The sequence below is a fragment of the Ictalurus furcatus genome, chromosome 27 (genome assembly GCF_023375685.1).
Source record: "Ictalurus furcatus strain D&B chromosome 27, Billie_1.0, whole genome shotgun sequence".
NCBI lineage: Eukaryota > Metazoa > Chordata > Actinopteri > Siluriformes > Ictaluridae > Ictalurus > Ictalurus furcatus.
Genome location: NC_071281.1, coordinates 1,906,617 through 1,924,479, shown reverse-complemented (window position 1 = coordinate 1,924,479; position 17,863 = coordinate 1,906,617). Strand labels below are relative to the sequence as shown.

The window sequence follows — 17,863 nt, the reverse complement described above, 5'->3', positions numbered from 1 at the left end:
AAATGTAAATATATATATATATATATATATATATATATATATATATATATATATATATATATATATATATATATATATATATATATATATATACTTACAATTATTAATATAACGCATTACTATTGTTAACTTTCTTAACATGCTAATTAAATATATAAATATTATACACAATTTACTCAAAAAGCAGTAAATCATCAAAAGTTTAATTAATTAGCGTGGCTAGGAAATATACATGACTGACAATCACAGCAAATATAACATAAAAGCAACATAAAATAAAATTAGATTTAATAGAGGAAGAAAAAATTAAATAAAATTCAAGCATATGCACTCTAAGGCCTCCATAAGAGTGTTCGGTATGTGGAACTAAATAACCTGTACCCCTCAATACGGATATAATAAACAAACTTGGAGACCTGAGCAATATATCATTTTGTTTATAAATACAATTTGGAGATTTATCGAAGTAAAATCAGGAGCGTGTAAACAACATCCCACATTTTAATGGGAACTGCACAGTCCATGATAAACAAGTGGAAGGTAAGGAGGGGAGGAATAAAAAATCCTTACATATAAAAAGAAACCTTTTCTTTTTTTTTTACGCCTTTTTTAGACACTGGAGACTCCATCCTTGGTTGTTACATAAACATTTCCTTACAGTAAACTTCGCCAGATTAACTGCAGTGATTAGATCAAGCGCATTAATATAAACCTGTGATGTGGTCTAGAGTCTGACCTACAGTCAGAGCTGCTGTTGTAGAAAATTAAATCAGCACCTTCTGACCAATCAGAATCAAGAATTCAACAGAGCTTGGGGAAAGGTGCGCTTATAGTCAAAGCAACATTACCTACCACCCCCCATCTCTCTCAGAAATAGAAGTGTTTGTAGATCTGAAAACCTTTATGGAATAAGCCGACTTGGGCAAACGAGAAAAAAGAAAGTCTCATCTCGATAAACACACAGGAGGGAAAAAAAAGCATTATAACCAAATAATCTCTTAAATGTTTATTTAATTTTAAATCACATTTGGTCAGCAGCCGACTACAAGTAGTGTAAGGGGCTGTATTGCATCGCTGTAACGTGAAATGTTCCTTCTCTTCACTTCCACGTGAAGGACAGTCTTTTGTAAGTGATTGCACAGGAGCGTGCGTCTGACGCACATGCACTTTGCCCTTTCTTCGTAACACTGACAGTCGGAGGAATGTGAAGAGTCTTGGACGTTGTCGAAAAAAAAAAAAAAAACTCTAATAAAAAAAAAAAAATAATAATAATAGACCACATGTAAAGAAGAATTCTACTAAAAATATAAATCAGTCATTAAACTTGTGTTTGGACCCCGGTGTCACTCCCATCCTCCCTTTGCGCTCCTCTTAATACAGTATACAAACGATTACAGAGACAAGAACAAAGAAAAAAAAATTAAGGCTTTTTGTGGGTTTTGTTTTTTTGGGTGGTTCGGCTTCTCCTCCTTCCTGCCGAGACGTCACACGGAGGTTCCTTCCTTCAGCTCTTCTCCTTCCTGGAGACACACGGAAACATGAAATTATTCCTTTTTACACCTTATGTACGTTATATTACATGTGAACATCCTTACACAACAATGGTGGTCTAGACGCCTGTGGGCGAGAGAAAAAAAAAAACAAAAAAAAAAGTACAGTGTGTTAATCTGTTTGAACTCGATGTTAAAAAAAAAATAAAAATAAGGGATGGCAGTGTGACTGGGTTAAGGGTTAAAAGTCAAAAGACTCGGGTGGTGCAACTTGGGTGGGGTTTCTGGAGGTGTACACAGAGTGGAGCAGCTGAAGCTGAGGACAGGCTGATCAACTTCACGAAGTGGGACAAACTGGAAAATCGTGTGTGTGCGTGTGTGTGTGTGACGTTGAGTATGATGATCCTGTTCTATCACAACTTGCGAACAGGGGCTGCACCTTTTTTTTTTGTTTGGTCGTTCGTCAGTCTGATCCCTCAAGCCGTACGACATCCATCAAGGATTATCGCACGCTTGGCTTCGGAGCGAGGCGGCGTCTCGGACGCACGTCGGTAGGAGGCGTGGCCCGAGTTTTGAAGGTGAAACCGATTCAGAGGATTTCGTCGGATTTGTACTCGAAGTACGACGTTCGTTCTTTTTTTGCACGAAATTAAAAAAAGAGGAAACTCAAAGTCCAACACTAAAAGATACATCTTTGACTGTATTTAGCATAAACGGTGTCAAAAACCTCGACTCGGACCAGCCGTCGGTAGGACGTTCAGGAATTGAGAAAAAAAAAAAAAAGCTCAGTGGCTCTAATCATCAGTGATCATTGTGTACACGCGTGGATAACGAGCCTAATCATAAATAAATATGTGTTAAAGGAGGTCCGTGGAAATGATGACAAATGAACCGACTGCGAATGGAAAAGCTAACATCCTGGATATGAAATGCACTCACTCCATTCCTGAGCTCAGTTTAGCTGAAGACACTAAATTGTTGAAAATTAATTTGAAAATAAATAAATAAATAAATAAATAAATAAATAAATAAAAGTAGCCGTAGCACCAGCAGAGCAAAGGCGAATCGAGATGTGAAATCAGACGTGTGTGATTGACAGCTGATTAGTTACCAAAATGAACTGGCAGCCTAAACAGACTCAGAGGTCACTGGGAAGAGAACAGCACCTGCTGCTGCACTTTCTCCTGTAGCTGCTCCTGCAGGCTTTTCACCACCTCTTTCTCTTTGGTCAGGTCCTCCTGAGCGGCGCTCAGTTTCTGCTCGAGTGTCGCCGAGGTCTCTGCGAGCTCCTGCGTCAGCTTCACCTCCTTCTCCAGCCTCTCCTATTTAAACAAACACACACACACGCATGCAGGGTCAGTCTGCTGCTGGGGGAAGATGATGATGATGATGATGATGTGGTGCTTAAAATGTGTGAGGGAAAAACCTTGAGCTCAGTGGTGGCTCCTTCTCCTGCAATCTTCAGCTCCTCCACCTGAGCCTCCAGGTCGCTCACACACTTTTGCGCCTACAAGATAAACACACGTATACACACACACACTTTAGTAGAAATACTGTGTCTGTAATACAATATACAAGTACCATTTTCTGATTATATGATAATCGACTGTTACCTGGCCGTAGCTGTGCTCCGCCTGCTGGCGCACGCTGGCCTCTGTCTGCAGTCGGACTTCTGCCTGCTCCAGCTGTGCCCGAGCCTGCCGCGAGAGGTCAAAGGTCAGAGGAAAAGAACTTTACGTAACGGTCAAAGGGGGAAGGAGCAATGCAGCAGTCGCAGGAATCTCGGCGAAGAGGTTAGCGAACACACCGTGCAGCAGCTTTCAAAATCCAATGCAGCATGCACTCGGGTTAGACATGTGCCGATGTGATGTGCCTTGCAGCTGGAACTCCAATCTGAGCTGTTATAGAATTTAGTTTTAAAACTCCTTCTGACCAAAATGTAAAAGCTATGGTATAGAAGAGTTTGTGGATCGACTGTTCGTAAGGATATCGCGTGCTGAAGGTGACGGTGTAGCTGATAATCGGCACATGCGTACTCTCTTCCAGCGTAAGCCCCGTTTAGCACAACCCTGACCAAAGACAGACGATACTAGAGGTCGACCGATCGATCGGTTTTGCTATCGGTTATTGGCCAAAATCCACTCCATCTGTCGTTCTGTGTATCGACAGCGGCCTCTAGAGGCGAAATAAAAATTGCTTTTAAAACTTTTTTTTTTAAACATTTTGGATGTCTCTATTTTCACTTGTTACTTGGAGTGTTACTTTTCGGTTCAGTTTGAATGTATGTACTCATTTCATTAAATAAATAAGTACAGTACATTTTCATGCTACAGTCAGTCATGTTGATTTTTGTAATAAAGTTCTGCAATGTTTGACTTTGAGCGTTGTGTTTTTCATTCAGTATCGATTTTTAAAAACGAATCGGTTGATTAATCGGTTATCGGAGGGTAAAATCCGCTAAATCGGTCGACCTCTGGAAGATACGCCACGGAAACAGACTCGCGGTTAAAAAAGGTAACTAGGAGTTAGCAAAAGCCACGGTCTACGTTCTCTCCGTCACAACACACACACACACACACACACACACACACACACACACACACACACACACAGAGAGCTGAGCTGCAACAGTACGTTCCCCCAGCCTGACCTGGCTGGGCTGCGTGTCCTCGTTGCTCTGCGCGTGCTCGGTCACTGCCTGCAGTTGCTGTCTGACCTGTAATGCACAGCAAATCACTCAAACACAAAGCCCCACCCTCCGTCCCTGACCACACCCACCCACACAGCTCTCTTCTCATGTATTTGGGAGCTTGTTGCTATAGCGAGATGAGTGTGTCAGTTTTTTCTTACAGCAGGTCGATAGTTTCATGTAAAAAATAAATTAAGTAGTAAAAAAAATAATACAAATAAATAAATAATAATAATAATAATAATAATAATAATAATAATAAATGTATGTGCGAGCCTTACCGCTGAGAGCTCGGTGCGCTGTTTCTGAGCGTCTGATTGGGCCGCCTCTAGCTGACTCCGAGTGGCTGTTAACAATGTCTTTAGCTGGAAGAGAGCAAAAAAAAACAAATAAAAAAAATCATACCCGTTAAACACCAACAAATCCTAAACGGTGATTCTTTAATCTGCGACACTTCGGGGTGGAGTGAGTGCGAGGGTCGAGCATCACCTTCACCACCTCCTCAGCACAGCTCTGGCTGAAGCTGACTGACTCCAGCTGTTTCTCCAGCTGTGCTTCGAGCAGCATCACCTGCCCTTTTAGCTACGAAGAAGAAAAAAAAAAACACAGAAGGAGGCTGACTCGTTTCTTGTCTCTTTGCTTGGATTCTTTACCTCACCTCTAAACCAACAAACATGTGTGTTTGGAAATGACTGAGCTCCACCTGTTCTGTGCTTTGGTTCTCGGACCTCAGTGTCTCCACGGTCTCCTCCAGCTCCTTCAATTGAACCAGGGCCTGGGAAAAACACACACGAATTTAAACAACAAGAATGGTCTTGACCTCAAACAAATACCCCCGCCTCCCCAAAATGTTTGTGTGCGTGGTGCATGTGTGTGTTTACCGCCTGCCGCTCTTCCTCGACCGCAGAGATCCTGGACTTCCATGTGGCCTCTCCATCCTGCACGCTGTTCTGAAGATCCTGCAGTATGCCCTCCTACACACACACACACACACACACACACACACACACACACAAAATGGATACACTGTGTCATTACCAGAGCCGGTGAGTAACTAGGCATTACACAGACAGGAAATGATTAGGCAAGTGTGCGTGTGTGTGTGTGTGTCGTACCGTTTCACTGAGGGTGGCTCTGTACTGCTCACATTGCACATGTAGTGCTCTCTGACTCTCCTCTGCTTCCTTTAACTTCTGTAGAGCGTCCTGTATGACAAGACACACACACACACACACACAATGTGAACAAGGCCAGGAACTGTACTATTGTACAGGAGGAGCTGTGTGTGTGTGTGTGTGTTTATTTACTGTCAGTGCTGCGTCTTTTTCTTCAGACGCTTCCTGTAGGCTGTGTCTGAGCGTCTCCTGTGCTTCGAGTGTGAACGCCGCCAACCAGTTACTCTACACACACACACACGATATTTAGTACCTCAACTTTTAATCTTGTGCTTAAGAATTCCCGACGTCCCCACCCTTTTCTGATTACACTGTTGCCATGATGACGACAGGGCTTTGGGACGGGACAGTCCCTTTACCTGTTCGGTTTCGACGGCGATGTGAGGAAAGAGTGTTTGGAGAGCGTTCTTGGTCTCCGACCGGAAAACGTTGAGCTGCCGTTCGTTCTTCTCCTGAAGCTCCTACACGTTCGCACAAATATTACGTTAATAAAAGAAGAAGAGAAAGAAGAAAAAAAAAACGCACAAATCCAAATGCACTATGATTGCGTAAAGGAATGGGTTTTTTTTTTTCCTTGCATAATGTGATAACTTCGATTCTTACGGTCTCTCTCACACATACGCTAACCTTGCTCTCGGCCTTCGTCTGCTCCACCTGCCCTCTCAGCTGCTGGAGCTCCTCCTCCAGAGTAATCAGGCGAGCGTCTTTCTCCAAGCTGAAAAACATGATTTTTTTTTAAAATTCCCCCTCCAATTAAAATAAAATAAAATGAAAATTCTCTTTACTGCGGTTGCGCAAACAGGATGCGCGTCATAGAGTCTTACTTCTCAAACGGCTGCTCGGCCTCTGCGATCTCGGCCTGCGAACGAAGACAAGGACAGCGTGAGCCGGAGGAGACTTTCGAGCGCTTTTGAGATCTCAAGCGTAAACGTTACGGAGCGAGCGTTCTTACCGCCTCCTTCTGCTGCTTCATCTCCTCTCTCAGCTGCTTCAGCTCCTCCTCCAGAGCCAAGACTTTATTCTCTCGTGCCGCGAGGCTGTCCTGCAGCTGCAGCACCAAGCTCTCGGTCTGAATTCGGGTTAATAATGAACTCATTAAAAAAAATTACTTGTAGTTCAAATCATTAAAAAAATAAATAAATAATAACAAGCGCGTGTCTAACAAGGATGGAAAGCTTACCGTAGATTTCTGCTGCTCCGTCTGTTCTCTCAGCTGCTTCAGCTCCTCCTCCAGCGCCGAGACATTGCTCTCTCGCTGTGTGAGACTGTCCTGTAGCTGCTGCACCGAGCTCTCCTTCTGAAACAAACACACACGTATGATACACGTAGTAGATCCCAATCCCAGACCCAGCAGTAACGAGAGAAACAAAACAACGACGTCTTAATAAGAACATAACACTCAGTGACACGTATTTTCTGGTAAATCCAAGTGAGCGTCAAAGACGTTGAAATTGCGTATCTTGGACTAGTCCAATACCTCCTCTGCACTTGTTTTCATCTTCTCAAGTTGTTCTTTTAGAGACGTGACCAAATCCTCCTTCTCCTTTATACTGAGAAAGAAAGAGAGAATATTTAAAAATATATAATAATAAAAATGTTTCATTAACAGAACCGGAAGGGCGAGGGGGGAGAGAGAGGTGAGAACCAGTACAATACTACTAAAACTTACCTGTTCTTCAGCTGCTGCAGTTCCTCAGAATTCTCCGCCTGCACACAAACATGTTTATGTAACCTTTTTCTTTTTCTTACGGCAAATCTATGGCTTTAATGAATCCCTCCGAGTTAAATACCTGCGGTGCAGCAGACTGCAGTGGGGCCTGTACTTCCACAAGGACTTGTTCCTGTGCGTCCTGCTCTACCTGAACGAGCTGAGCTTTCACAGCCTCCAGCTCTGCACACCTGTCCTTGAGCTCCGCCTCTGTACCACGCACACGCTCCTGCAGCTCTGAACACGCACGCAACATAATTCACGAATTACAAATTATGCATTGGTAAAAATGTCTCGAATAGAGAGTGGAGATTCACTGACCGCTGAGCAGGCTGCCTTCCTGTTGCGCTTGCTGCAGCTGGGCCTGCAGGGTAGCGCCGTCGTCCTGTGCTTGACGCAACTCGGCCTTGACCTTCTCCAACGTCTGCTGCAGAGCCTGCTCGGCCTCCGCGCGCCCCGCCTGCGAACGCACGCAAACGTTCCCGTTTTTATTCGGGTCGCAGCGGAGCCCGTCCATTAGGCAGCTTAGGCAAGTACAGGTTCCCAAATCAGGGGTCTTGGAGTAAACGCTCCCCCCACCCCCCTAATACTAACAATCAGAAGGAGATTACAGAAGACAAGCTTCCTTGAAAGGGCAGAGGTCGTTCACGTACCTTGACCTGCGCCAGCTGCTCCTCGGTGGCGGCCATTTTGGATTCCAGCGCTTTCCGACGCTCATCCTCGGCGTGTTGGGCGTCTGTGCGCTCGCTCAGCTCGCGGCCCAGACGCACGACATCCTGGCGCAACTTTACCAGCTCAGCGTTTTGCCTGTGTGTTTTTAAGAGAATGAGGACAGTTACAAGACACAGCACTTATTATACACTCTAAAGAGAAGTTCACGTTGAGTAGAGCTCAAAGATCGAGTGCAGTTTAAACTGACCAGAACGTAGAAACCACTAGACTTCTAAAGCTGGCAAGTTGCCCAAAGTCTACCGTTTTTCATTCTTTATCCTGCTGCAATTATTCACCAAGACTTCATACGCTTCCGTAAACAATTATCCGAATATGCCTCTTAATTAGTGAAATTAAATTAGTGAGCTAAGTGTGCATTTCATATACATCAAGACAGTGAGTGTGTGCGTGTGTGTGTGAGTGTATATGTACATGCTCTCTGCGAGGCTGGAGGCTTGGTTCAGAGCATCTCTCAGGATGGTGTTTTCTTGCTGCAGGCGGGCCAGCTGGGCGGCAGGACCGTTCTCCAGCTGATCCTGCAGGCTCTGGATCTAGAACAGGCACGCAACGCTGTCGTTAACGAAACGGCGAGGATAAACGCCGCGCCGCTTCGGATTCGGATTCACGGCTTACGCGCGTTAAAAGAACCACGGAAGCTGTATAGGACAAACCCTGACCTTGCCGTTGAGCTTCTGGGTCTGCTGCGTGTGTTCGTCATAGGAAGCCTTCATGCGGGCGTGCAGCGCGCCGATCTCCTGCTCGCGAGCGCTCAGCTCCGAGCTCAGCCGAGTTTCCACCGAAGCCATCTTGCTCTTCTCGCTGTTTAACTCCTGCGGGGCACAGGACGGACAAACCGATCGAATCCCAGCGCAAACGTGAAACGGTACTTAATCATTCGTACATATATATACACTGTATATAGCAAGCATCAGCTGCAGCAAAAGTAGACCATTTCCATCTGAAAAACTGAACACACACAGAGGTCAACATCTCTAACAATGCAGTTAAGCGTAGAGAGAATGAGAATTGTGCGTCAGTGTGCTATTATTATATTTACATTCCTGCCAGTGTACCTTCTATTATATTATGCGCATATGATTGACAAGAGCCTGAAGGGTTGTGCTCTCAGGGTGTGACTGATTCCTTCACAGCGTCTCGTAACAAAGCAGAGTTATTGCTTCTGGGTGATTACAAATGCTTTTAGGACTGTCACAAAATGTTTTTTTTAAAAGTTTATTTAAAGCCCTGATTCATGACTCGAGGCTGAGTTTACACCGAGTCAGTTATCGTGTTACGTGCGTCATGATTTACAATCTCAACTACGTACTAGGTGCTCGTCCTACCAAATTAAAATGCTCCGTATTGGCACGTACGAGTACTCGCATCCCTGCTCCCATCCCACCGAAGAAGATTTTCACTCGACATACATATGCTTTTAATGCAGATTACCGATCGGGATTTAGACAGGGAAGAACTGAAACCTTAGTGAGCTCGCGTATGCGCGTCTTGGACGCAGCGGCGTTCTCCTGCTCAGCAGACAGGAGCTTGTCTTTCTCCTCCAGCTGCTTCTTCAGAGCTGCCAAGGGGTCACCTTTCTGAGATGCCTGGAGACGCAGAGAGAGAGCAACAAAGATAAACAAGTAGAAGGGGACAAAAGGAAACTGAACTGTAGGTAAACTACTACCCACTATTCCCACTTGTGGGCGTGACCTGTCCAGTATTTATTTCACAGGATTGGTCTGAGGAATCGTTCAAGCCAATAGTTTGGATTTGTTGCTTTGTAGCGTACTACCTAAATCTGCATATAATTTGGAGAATCTCAGCCTACATGTATCTTAGGTGAAATCCCAGCTAAACGTAGATAGTGTGGGGAACAGGGGGTAAGGGGGTACTGACTGAGGAATGAGGAAACACACACACACACACACACACACACACACACACACGGGTGCGGAAGAGGAAATGGGGTTGTACCAGCTGCCATGTGTCAGTTCCCGCCTTGTCGCTGACGATCTCCAAAAGCTTCTGCGTCTCCGAGTCGCTGAAACTGGAGCTGCTCAGGGTGGAGACCAGAGTATTAAACGGCAACAGCAGGGGCACATCTGTAACATCCACAGCAGCTGCTGCAGGTAAACGGAACAGACATGGAGAGAACATGGTTGTTCCTTTCCAAGTAAAAGCAAAATCATTTATTCTTCTGGCATTCAGCCCACGTTCCTGGGAATTTTTTTCTTAAATAAATAAAGAGTGTGTGGCCGCTGGAGGACTAATTTAAAAAGCATACCTCGATCGCTGAGGCTGCAACTGAACAACAAAAGTATAGGTGTGTTACGCAAACAAAACCGGTACCTACAGGTCTTCATCCATTGTTAATCTCATTCGTGTATGCTCCGAGTGCTAATCTGCAGCACCTACCTGGCTCCGCCTTCTTTTTTGACTTCTTCTTGGAAGAGGCTTCAGGTTTGGGCGGCTCAGCTTTTGCTGGAATAATCGTCACCGGGGCAACCTCGGCCACAACAGCAACAGCTGGCTGCTTGGCGCCCTTGGGAGCCGGTTCCTTAGCCATTTTAACATTAGATTCTTTTGCAGACTTGGCTCCTGATTCTTTGGAAGTCTTTGGAGCCGATTCCTTACCCACAGGTTCCTTGACTGCCTTAGCAGCTGATTCTTTAGGAACAGGCTCCTTGGCGGCTTTAGTGGCCGATTCCTTAGCAGCAGGTTCTTTAGAAACTTTTCCAGCTTGCTGTTTGGTGACAGGTTCCTGGGTACCCTTGGAACTTGGTTCCTTAGCAACTTTTGTGGCTTGTTCTTTAGTGATGGCTTCCTTTGCCACCTTTGCAGCTGGTTCTTTGGTCCCCTTAGGAGCGGCTTCTTTAGCAACATGTTCTTTGGTTCCCTTAGGAGCTGCTTCTTTAGCAACAGGTTCCTTGGTGACCTTAGGAGCTGCTTCCTTAGCAACAGGTTCCTTGGTGACCTTAGGAGCCGCATCTTTAGCAACAGGTTCCTTGGTCCCCTTAGGAGCCGCTTGCTTAGCAGCAGGTTCCTTGGTCCCCTTAGGAGCCGCTTGCTTAGCAACAGGTTCCTTGGCCCCCTTAGGAGCCGCTTCTTTAGCAACAGGTTCCTTGGTCCCCTTAGGAGCCGCTTCTTTAGCAGCAGGTTCCTTGGTCCCCTTGGGAGGCGCTTCTTTAGCAGCAGGTTCCTTGGTCCCCTTAGGAGCCGCTTCTTTAGCAACCGGTTCCTTGGTCCCCTTAGGAGCCGCTTCTTTAGCAACCGGTTCCTTGGTCCCCTTAGGAGTTGCTTCCTTAGCACCATGTTCTTTGGCACCCTTAGCAACAGGTTCCTTTGCACTCTTGGCAGCTGAGTCCTTAGGGGCGGAGTCCTTGGCATTCTTAGGGGCCGGCGCTTTGGTGACGGTCTCTGAGGCAATTTCGACAGGTTTAGCAGGGGCTGGCTCCACCTTCGCAACCTTCCTCTTCTTCTTGTCCTTTGGGGAAAGTGCAGGTGGGGCTGCTGCTACAGCAGGCTTCGTCACTGCCACCTCAACCTCAGCTTTGGGCTCTGGGATCACTGGAGCAACTGGTGCGACAGGTACGGGTACAGTCGCAGGTGCAGCAGCGACCTCAGGCTCAGATTCAGGTTCTGGTTCGCTAGTTTCTGAAGACGGTTCGTGGCCCGAGTCGTTCTGTGCCTCCTGTTCGGGAAGCTTCCCGTTCGGCTTCTCCTCCTTCTTTTTGGCTTTGCTTTTCTTCTCCGCTGCCTTCTTCTTCTTGTCCACACGTTGGGGCTGAGCCATGGCCAGTTCACGGCGCTGCTTAGCTAGGGCTTCCTCATAAGAGGTCTCCTTCATGGAAAGAGTGGAGACCAGGGCGATTCCGATAGCAGAAACCACCATGAAGCCGCCAAACACCATGATGCCGAGGGTCTGAGGGTCGTACACATCCATCTTTGCTCAGTCCTGTTCCACCGAAGATCCCGTTTCTGAAACATAGAGGAACACTGTCTATGAAGTCTGTCTGAGTTTTAGAGGCGATTAACATTAGAGATGGCTTTTTGAGAAAAAAAAAAAAAAAAAAAAAAAAAAAAAAAACACTTGCGTATACGCTTTACTAACAAAGTGATGAAGGAAGACTACATAAAACAGCAAATACCTTTATGACAGACAAATCCTTTTTATGTTTTCGTGTGGACGGAGGTATTTTCCATAACATTGTTTGTCTGGACATTTAAAATAAATTATTTATATGTTTTTAAATGGACAGGACGAAGCCTTCGTGCCATCTTGTTTAAAATGTTGTGCTGTCTATTATGCATTTTTGTTTGTTCAGTCACGACCCACTATTCACACCATGTACTAATAAATAAATAAATAAATAAATAAATAAATAAATAAAAACAGCGTCTAAGTGGAAACTCTTTTGCTTTTTCCAGGTGTAGTGCGAGCGAGAACTTCATTCTGCCCACCTGTATTTATCACAGCCGTATGAACATCTTAAAAACGTTTACTTACCGTGTCCTTATAAGGTCAGGAAACCTACGCCGCTATCTACTCAGGTAAAGAGTTCTGGAGATCTAGACAGTCTAGCCTCATTGCTTTACGCCCTATCAGTCTCAAAGGCCTTTTCATCAAAACACGGCAACTTCCCAAGTCTCGACCGCTGGAGAAAAGGTTACGCAACACTGTCCAAAGAGCGTGCCGCTCCACTATTTACTCCACACCAAACGGCTCTCCGGCGTCCGTGCAAATAGTGTGGAGTAGCAGTAGCTATAACACAATACTGCCCCCCCACACACACACCCCTTTATTAACGGTTCGATGAAGATGTTGAGCTTGCACAAGCTGGAATTCCTATGAATATCTTCAGGCATGAGTGGGAACCCACAGGGACTGCGTAAACATATTCTCTCTCTCTCTCTCCCTCTCTCTCTCTCTCTCACACACACACACACACACACACACACACACACACAGAAATGTCTTCAAAATGCTGAGTGGACACTTGAGTGAGAACTCCCTGAAAGAAAAGCAAAGATCTAACAACAGAGATAGTATTTCAGACCTTCAATAGGCTTTAATCCAAGAGCATTAGCATGATCACCATCATTATCTCACACACACGAATCTAGCTCCAACAAAATCTGCTGCCATTCATTGATGAACGCCAAATTAGGAGGACTGGGGGTTGATTTTGAAAAGTTTATCTTTCCTCGACTAGGAATACAGCCTAAAGGCCCGAGTGTGTGATTACAACTTGCTTTCTTTATCACCCATTCATTTCTGCCATGTTAGGATTTGGCCTCAAAACGCTTTCAACAGGCTGTTTTGTTGAACGCTTCTGACAGGGTGGTTACGGAACTTAAGTCAATAAAAACGGCTTTAAAAAGGTTGTTTTGGGATTAGGTTAACCTGGACACACTGGTGCATGGCTGCGTTCCAATAGCAGACGCATCAAAGGCAAATTACTCTTATTCGTCTGTTTCGGGCTTCAGGTTTACTGGAATGCGTGGCAAATCTCAACTGGAAAGATCTTCAATTCTGGAACGAAACCTTGTTTCTTCGAGTCCGACGGGTTCGCGAGGAAAAGCGGTTCAATCCGAGGCGATTTGTGTACGCTCTCCTATTTTCAGAGACGGTAAGTGCACGGATTAGTTGCTGGCACAGTGTGGAGAACATTGGCTCATGTCTCCCTGCACAATCTAAACAGCGTCTGGCGAGGCAGAAGTCGATGACAACTGTCTCATTTCAGCCCCCTAAAATAGTCGAGTTATGTCCAACTGGCTGCACTGCGAGGTTCACCCAATATACAGTAGATAGAATCTGAGGCTGCGGTGAGCACAGGAAGTCGCCTGGTCTGATGAAGTTCGAGTTCTGCTGATGGAAGGGTCACGATTTGGCCTCAACGGCCCCGACCCTCAACGGTGGTGGTGTAACGGTGTGGGGAATGTTCTCTGGGCACACATTGGGCCACCAATCAAGCATGAAATCTGAAATCAAAAGCTACAGTCTTATCACTCAGGACAGAAATACAAATATAATAGCGCCCCTGAAGTGGCGAGTAAAAACACGGGACGTCCAACAGCGTGTGTGTGCATCTTTAACGTTTTGAACACTGATCCTTTATCGAGCAAACGCAGTGTTCGAGCTTTAGGAATCACTACACCGCAAGAGCATGAACTGAACTCTCGATAAACAGTTTGGCCATCTAATCAGCCGAAACGCAGAGGCGTGACAAACTTACCTTATCAGGAAACTAAGAAGGGACACCCAAAGGATTTCATTCTCCACAAGTCAAGGGCGTGAAACTTGCCTTTTCATCCGTGCACCTGCCGCTCGGGCCACGTTCCTGTCCGACTCACAGAAGCACGCGCAATTTCATTCGCCCGTAGGCAGAAAGCCAGAACGTCAGATTAGTACCGACCTGTTGAAACGCAGCACCGACCGCATCAAACTGTTGACGTGATTTCATTCGGAGCTGCCAAAAAGGAAAAAAAAAAAAAAGAAAACGCGAGACGGTATCGATGTCCTCTTAGGAGTGAGGAGAGATCTCAGCCAGTCGTACTTCACTGTCTCAAGACCCGTATTCGTTTACTTACTGCCTCAGTGCAGGTCGGAGCGGTGTTACAGACGGTGCATTGATAAGTGTTTTATTTCAGTTTTATACAACAAACGGAAAGAAACGGGGGAAAATAAATAAATGAATAGATAAATAACACAATCCCTCTGGTCTGATCAGCGTTCATATTAAATGACAATAAGAAGTTATTCAGAAATGGCAACGTGAGCCATTAGAACAGGAGCTACTGAAAATCCTTACACTGTCAGGACAGAGGAGAGAGAGAGAGAGAGAGAGAGAAAGAGTGAGAGAGAGACAGAGAGTGAGTGTGAGACAGAGACAGTGAGAGTGAGTAGGAGTGAGGCTGGTGAAGGAACTGTTTATAGCTGCTATAACGTAAGTGAGAACTGGAGTGAACTTGTCCCGCAGTCGTCCCGCAACGTGAAACGGATAAGAGGTAATGATGCGGTGTTCTGTAAATGTTTTTGTGTGGTTTTTTTTTTTATGTAAATGCCACATTGTGGTGGTACACGAGGAATAAAACACCAAGTCGGGTTGTGGCGCACCGCCCCGCCCCGGTTCTAAACAAGGAATCAATAACGGCCATTTTAAATCGATCATCATCGACTCGTCCGACGACACGCCTGCCACGCAACGTCGATTGTGCCTCTCTTTTCACGACGTGTGGCGTATACTGTTCTACCTAAACGTGTATGCATCTCTCCAGCGTTTCAACGTTTTCACCAAGGCCACGGACAACAATATTTCTTGTTTACGGACAGTATAGAACGACACTAAAGCTCTCTAATCTCCAATCCCAAACATCCTACTGCTTGAGCTCTGGCAGTTAAACCACTGTGTAGCACAACATCGCTTCTCAACTACCCCCCCGGCCTCTTCTACAGTAAGAGAAATTACAAGGACTATATAACAGGACTTCACTTATCAAGAGCTTCTTGAGCTTCCTGGACTTTCTTTAAATCAAATTAGGTTTTTTTTTTTTTTTTTAGGTATTGACTCTTATTTCACTTCGAACGCCCGGTCACTTAGCGAGAACTAGACAGAATCTATAATAGCGATGATGATGATGATGATGATGAGAGCATGCTGAGAAAAAGATGTACTGTAAGTGTGTCATTCCTGGTTACTGAAGTGGAAAGGTCACTACTGTGCTGGCAATGAGGGATGGATGGATAGACGTACAGATGGATGGATCATCATCATCATGTGTTGTGTTAGAGATTGGTGAAATATTGCTATTTTAAAAAAACCTTACCTGTGAAAGACTGCATAACAAAAACAACAATAATCAAAAAATATATATATTAAAGTGCACCTATTATGGTTTTTAAAATATTACCTTTCATACCATGTGTTATATACGTAGCTGTTCGTGAATGTAAAAAGTCTGCAAAGTTTTTTTTTTTTTTTAAATCACGACAACAGAGTTACGGACTCGCAAAAGAAGGAAACGTTTCTGAACAGCTGAACCGAGTCTCACTTCCTGTACTAATCCACGTAGGTTTGTAACATAAAAGCCCCGCCTCTGGTCTTCATCCGCTGCTCGCTGACAGCATTAGACCGAACACAACAGACTGGGGCATCTGACCAATCAGAGCAGAGTATGCTCTCTGAAAGGAGGAGTTTAGAATGAATCCTATAGAACTAATCATTTAACAAGTCCTTTGTGAAACTGAGGCGAAAAAAAAAAAAAAAGGTAATGCTGCAATTTAAAATGATGAGCATGTTAAAGTGTTTTTTGACCTCGGATGCATCTAAATCTATCGTCTGAGACCTTTAAAACAAAATTAAGCACGCTTCAAAACCATTATAGGTGCACTTTAAAAGGAAATAAAATAAAAATAAATAAACAAACATAACTGTTAGTTGTGTATCAACTAACATCCTTTGCCTTTTGACTCCTTTCCAGATCTGCAGCCTAATTACCTGCTGATGAAAGGGGGCACAGTTTCCATTTCTAGATAGTGAAACGTGTACAAATGGATGTGAGGAACTTCTGAAAACAACCCGTGGAAACCTAAAGGCCTGGGATAAGCATTTTAACTACAATTCAATACCCCCAAACAAACAAACAAACAAACAAAACAAACAAAACAACAAAAGTAACTTAAAGAAGAAGAAAACTAAGCATTTGGAGCAACTTTGCTGTTTTTCCACGCTTTCAGAGTACAGAGTAAAAACATTACAACAGTCCAGAAAGTACCAAAAAGTGACAAACTTTCACATACACGAGTTATTTAATTCAGTAAACCTGAGAAGAAGTAGAGAAAGTTGAGGTAAAGTTAGCGAGAGAAGAAGAAGAAGAAGGAAAAAGAGTCAGGAGACAGATTCCCACAAGAGCGGTACAGAGTGTCGATACATTTCCAACAAAACACGAGTTAAGCTTGACTTTTCACCGCTCATAACTTTAAACAGGCTACTTTTTTACGTAATAAAAGCAGGATTTAAATGAAAAAAAGGGGGGACATGAAGCTTACCCGACGTCCGACGTTTTTTCACTGACTCGGAACAGCCGCTGAGTCTGGAGTCGTGGCACTTTCTGTGAGTTGGCAACGCGCCCGCGTGTGGGCTGGAAACGGAGAGGCTTCTCGAGAGCTGATTGGCTGAAAGCGGCGTCAATCAAGGCGCGTTCGACGAATCACGTTCGGGCAAGTCCGCAAGAGCGTTGAGGCGAAAAGGGGGGAGAGAGAGAGGGAGAGAGAGAGAGGGGGGGAAAGAGGGGGTTGTCCTTACAGCAGCTCAATGAATGGTGATGGAATGTCTGGGGGAAGTGTTAACGCGAAAATGTGAAGAAGAAAATGAAAAAAAAAAAAGAGTTTGGATTTAATTTTATGACTCTTAATAGTTTTTTTCCTCTGGAAGTGTCTGAGTTTGATCTGCGCGTGATTCATTCTCGAGGGGCAGCCTGGGAAAGGAGCGCGAGCACTAAGGACTCGTCATCACTTTTAGGGGTCAGGGTCGATGTCCCCTTCATCCCCGCCTTCCTCTAGAACCCCCCCCCCTACACACACACACACACACACACACACACACACACACACTTTCCACTGACATAATTACTAAAGCAGCTAATTAATACCTAAATCTTAACCTCAGTAAACAGAATATGTTTAATAAAAGCTAAACATAATACAAAGCACGTGCACCAGCTAAATGTCTGCACAAGGAAGATATTACTATCTATGTAGGGACTAACTATGATGGAATCCCATCCTTCCAGTGGTGCGGAGGAAAAAAGCATGCTGGAGAACATGCAAAGGTATTTCTAGCTGAAGCAGTTTTCCTCATGGGATTATTACACCTCTCGTTTGCACCTTGAGCTAGGTTGGATTCTGATAGCTAACCTGCTGTTTGTCGTCAAAACTTTGGGGTTCAAAGTTCACATAGGTCACGAGGGCAGCTTGCTGTCATTTAAATGCTTTATGGACGCAGTGTCCCACCCTTTCTTGAGGCCACCCACACCAACGTACGTCCATACATCCGTGCCGCAAGGTTTGTTTGCTTCCCGAATGTCAGAC

General features: G+C 44.9%; 1 protein-coding gene across 3 annotated transcripts; it reads right to left on the bottom strand.

Annotated features, from left to right (window-relative positions):
- Positions 1-182: 182 nt before the first annotated feature.
- Positions 183-16,909, bottom strand: rrbp1b (ribosome binding protein 1b). 3 transcript variants are annotated; one of them, XM_053616629.1, is made up of 27 exons: positions 16,823-16,909; positions 10,189-11,751; positions 9,748-9,896; positions 9,255-9,377; positions 8,451-8,603; positions 8,206-8,324; positions 7,716-7,869; positions 7,384-7,522; positions 7,145-7,299; positions 7,024-7,061; positions 6,832-6,904; positions 6,535-6,651; positions 6,307-6,423; positions 6,179-6,213; positions 5,982-6,069; positions 5,714-5,815; positions 5,487-5,579; positions 5,295-5,384; positions 5,061-5,153; positions 4,883-4,954; positions 4,669-4,761; positions 4,461-4,544; positions 4,141-4,206; positions 3,104-3,187; positions 2,917-2,997; positions 2,602-2,812; positions 183-1,520 (listed from the first exon to the last, which is right to left on the bottom strand). In XM_053616629.1, the coding sequence occupies exons 2-26, from the start codon at positions 11,714-11,716 to the stop codon at positions 2,636-2,638; spliced, it is 4,023 nt and encodes a 1,340-aa protein (XP_053472604.1). In that variant the 5' UTR covers positions 11,717-11,751; positions 16,823-16,909; the 3' UTR covers positions 183-1,520; positions 2,602-2,635. The 3 variants fall into 3 exon arrangements, with proteins under 3 accessions (XP_053472604.1, XP_053472602.1, XP_053472603.1); XM_053616627.1 differs by having other exon boundaries at positions 2,657-2,812; XM_053616628.1 differs by having other exon boundaries at positions 2,657-2,812; positions 6,535-6,648.
- Between the last annotated feature and the right edge of the window lie 954 nt (positions 16,910-17,863).

Coding starts and splice junctions, on each gene's coding strand:
- rrbp1b (XM_053616627.1), bottom strand. CDS start 11,716: ATGGATGTGTACGACCCTCAGACCCTCGGCATCATGGTGTTTGGCGGC. Junction 5,385..5,486: donor AAAAAGACGCAGCACTGACA/GTAAATAAACAC, acceptor CTTGTCATACAG/GACGCTCTACAGAAGTTAAA. Junction 1,521..2,656: donor AGGAGAAAGTGCAGCAGCAG/GTGCTGTTCTCT, acceptor GTGTGTCTCCAG/GAAGGAGAAGAGCTGAAGGA.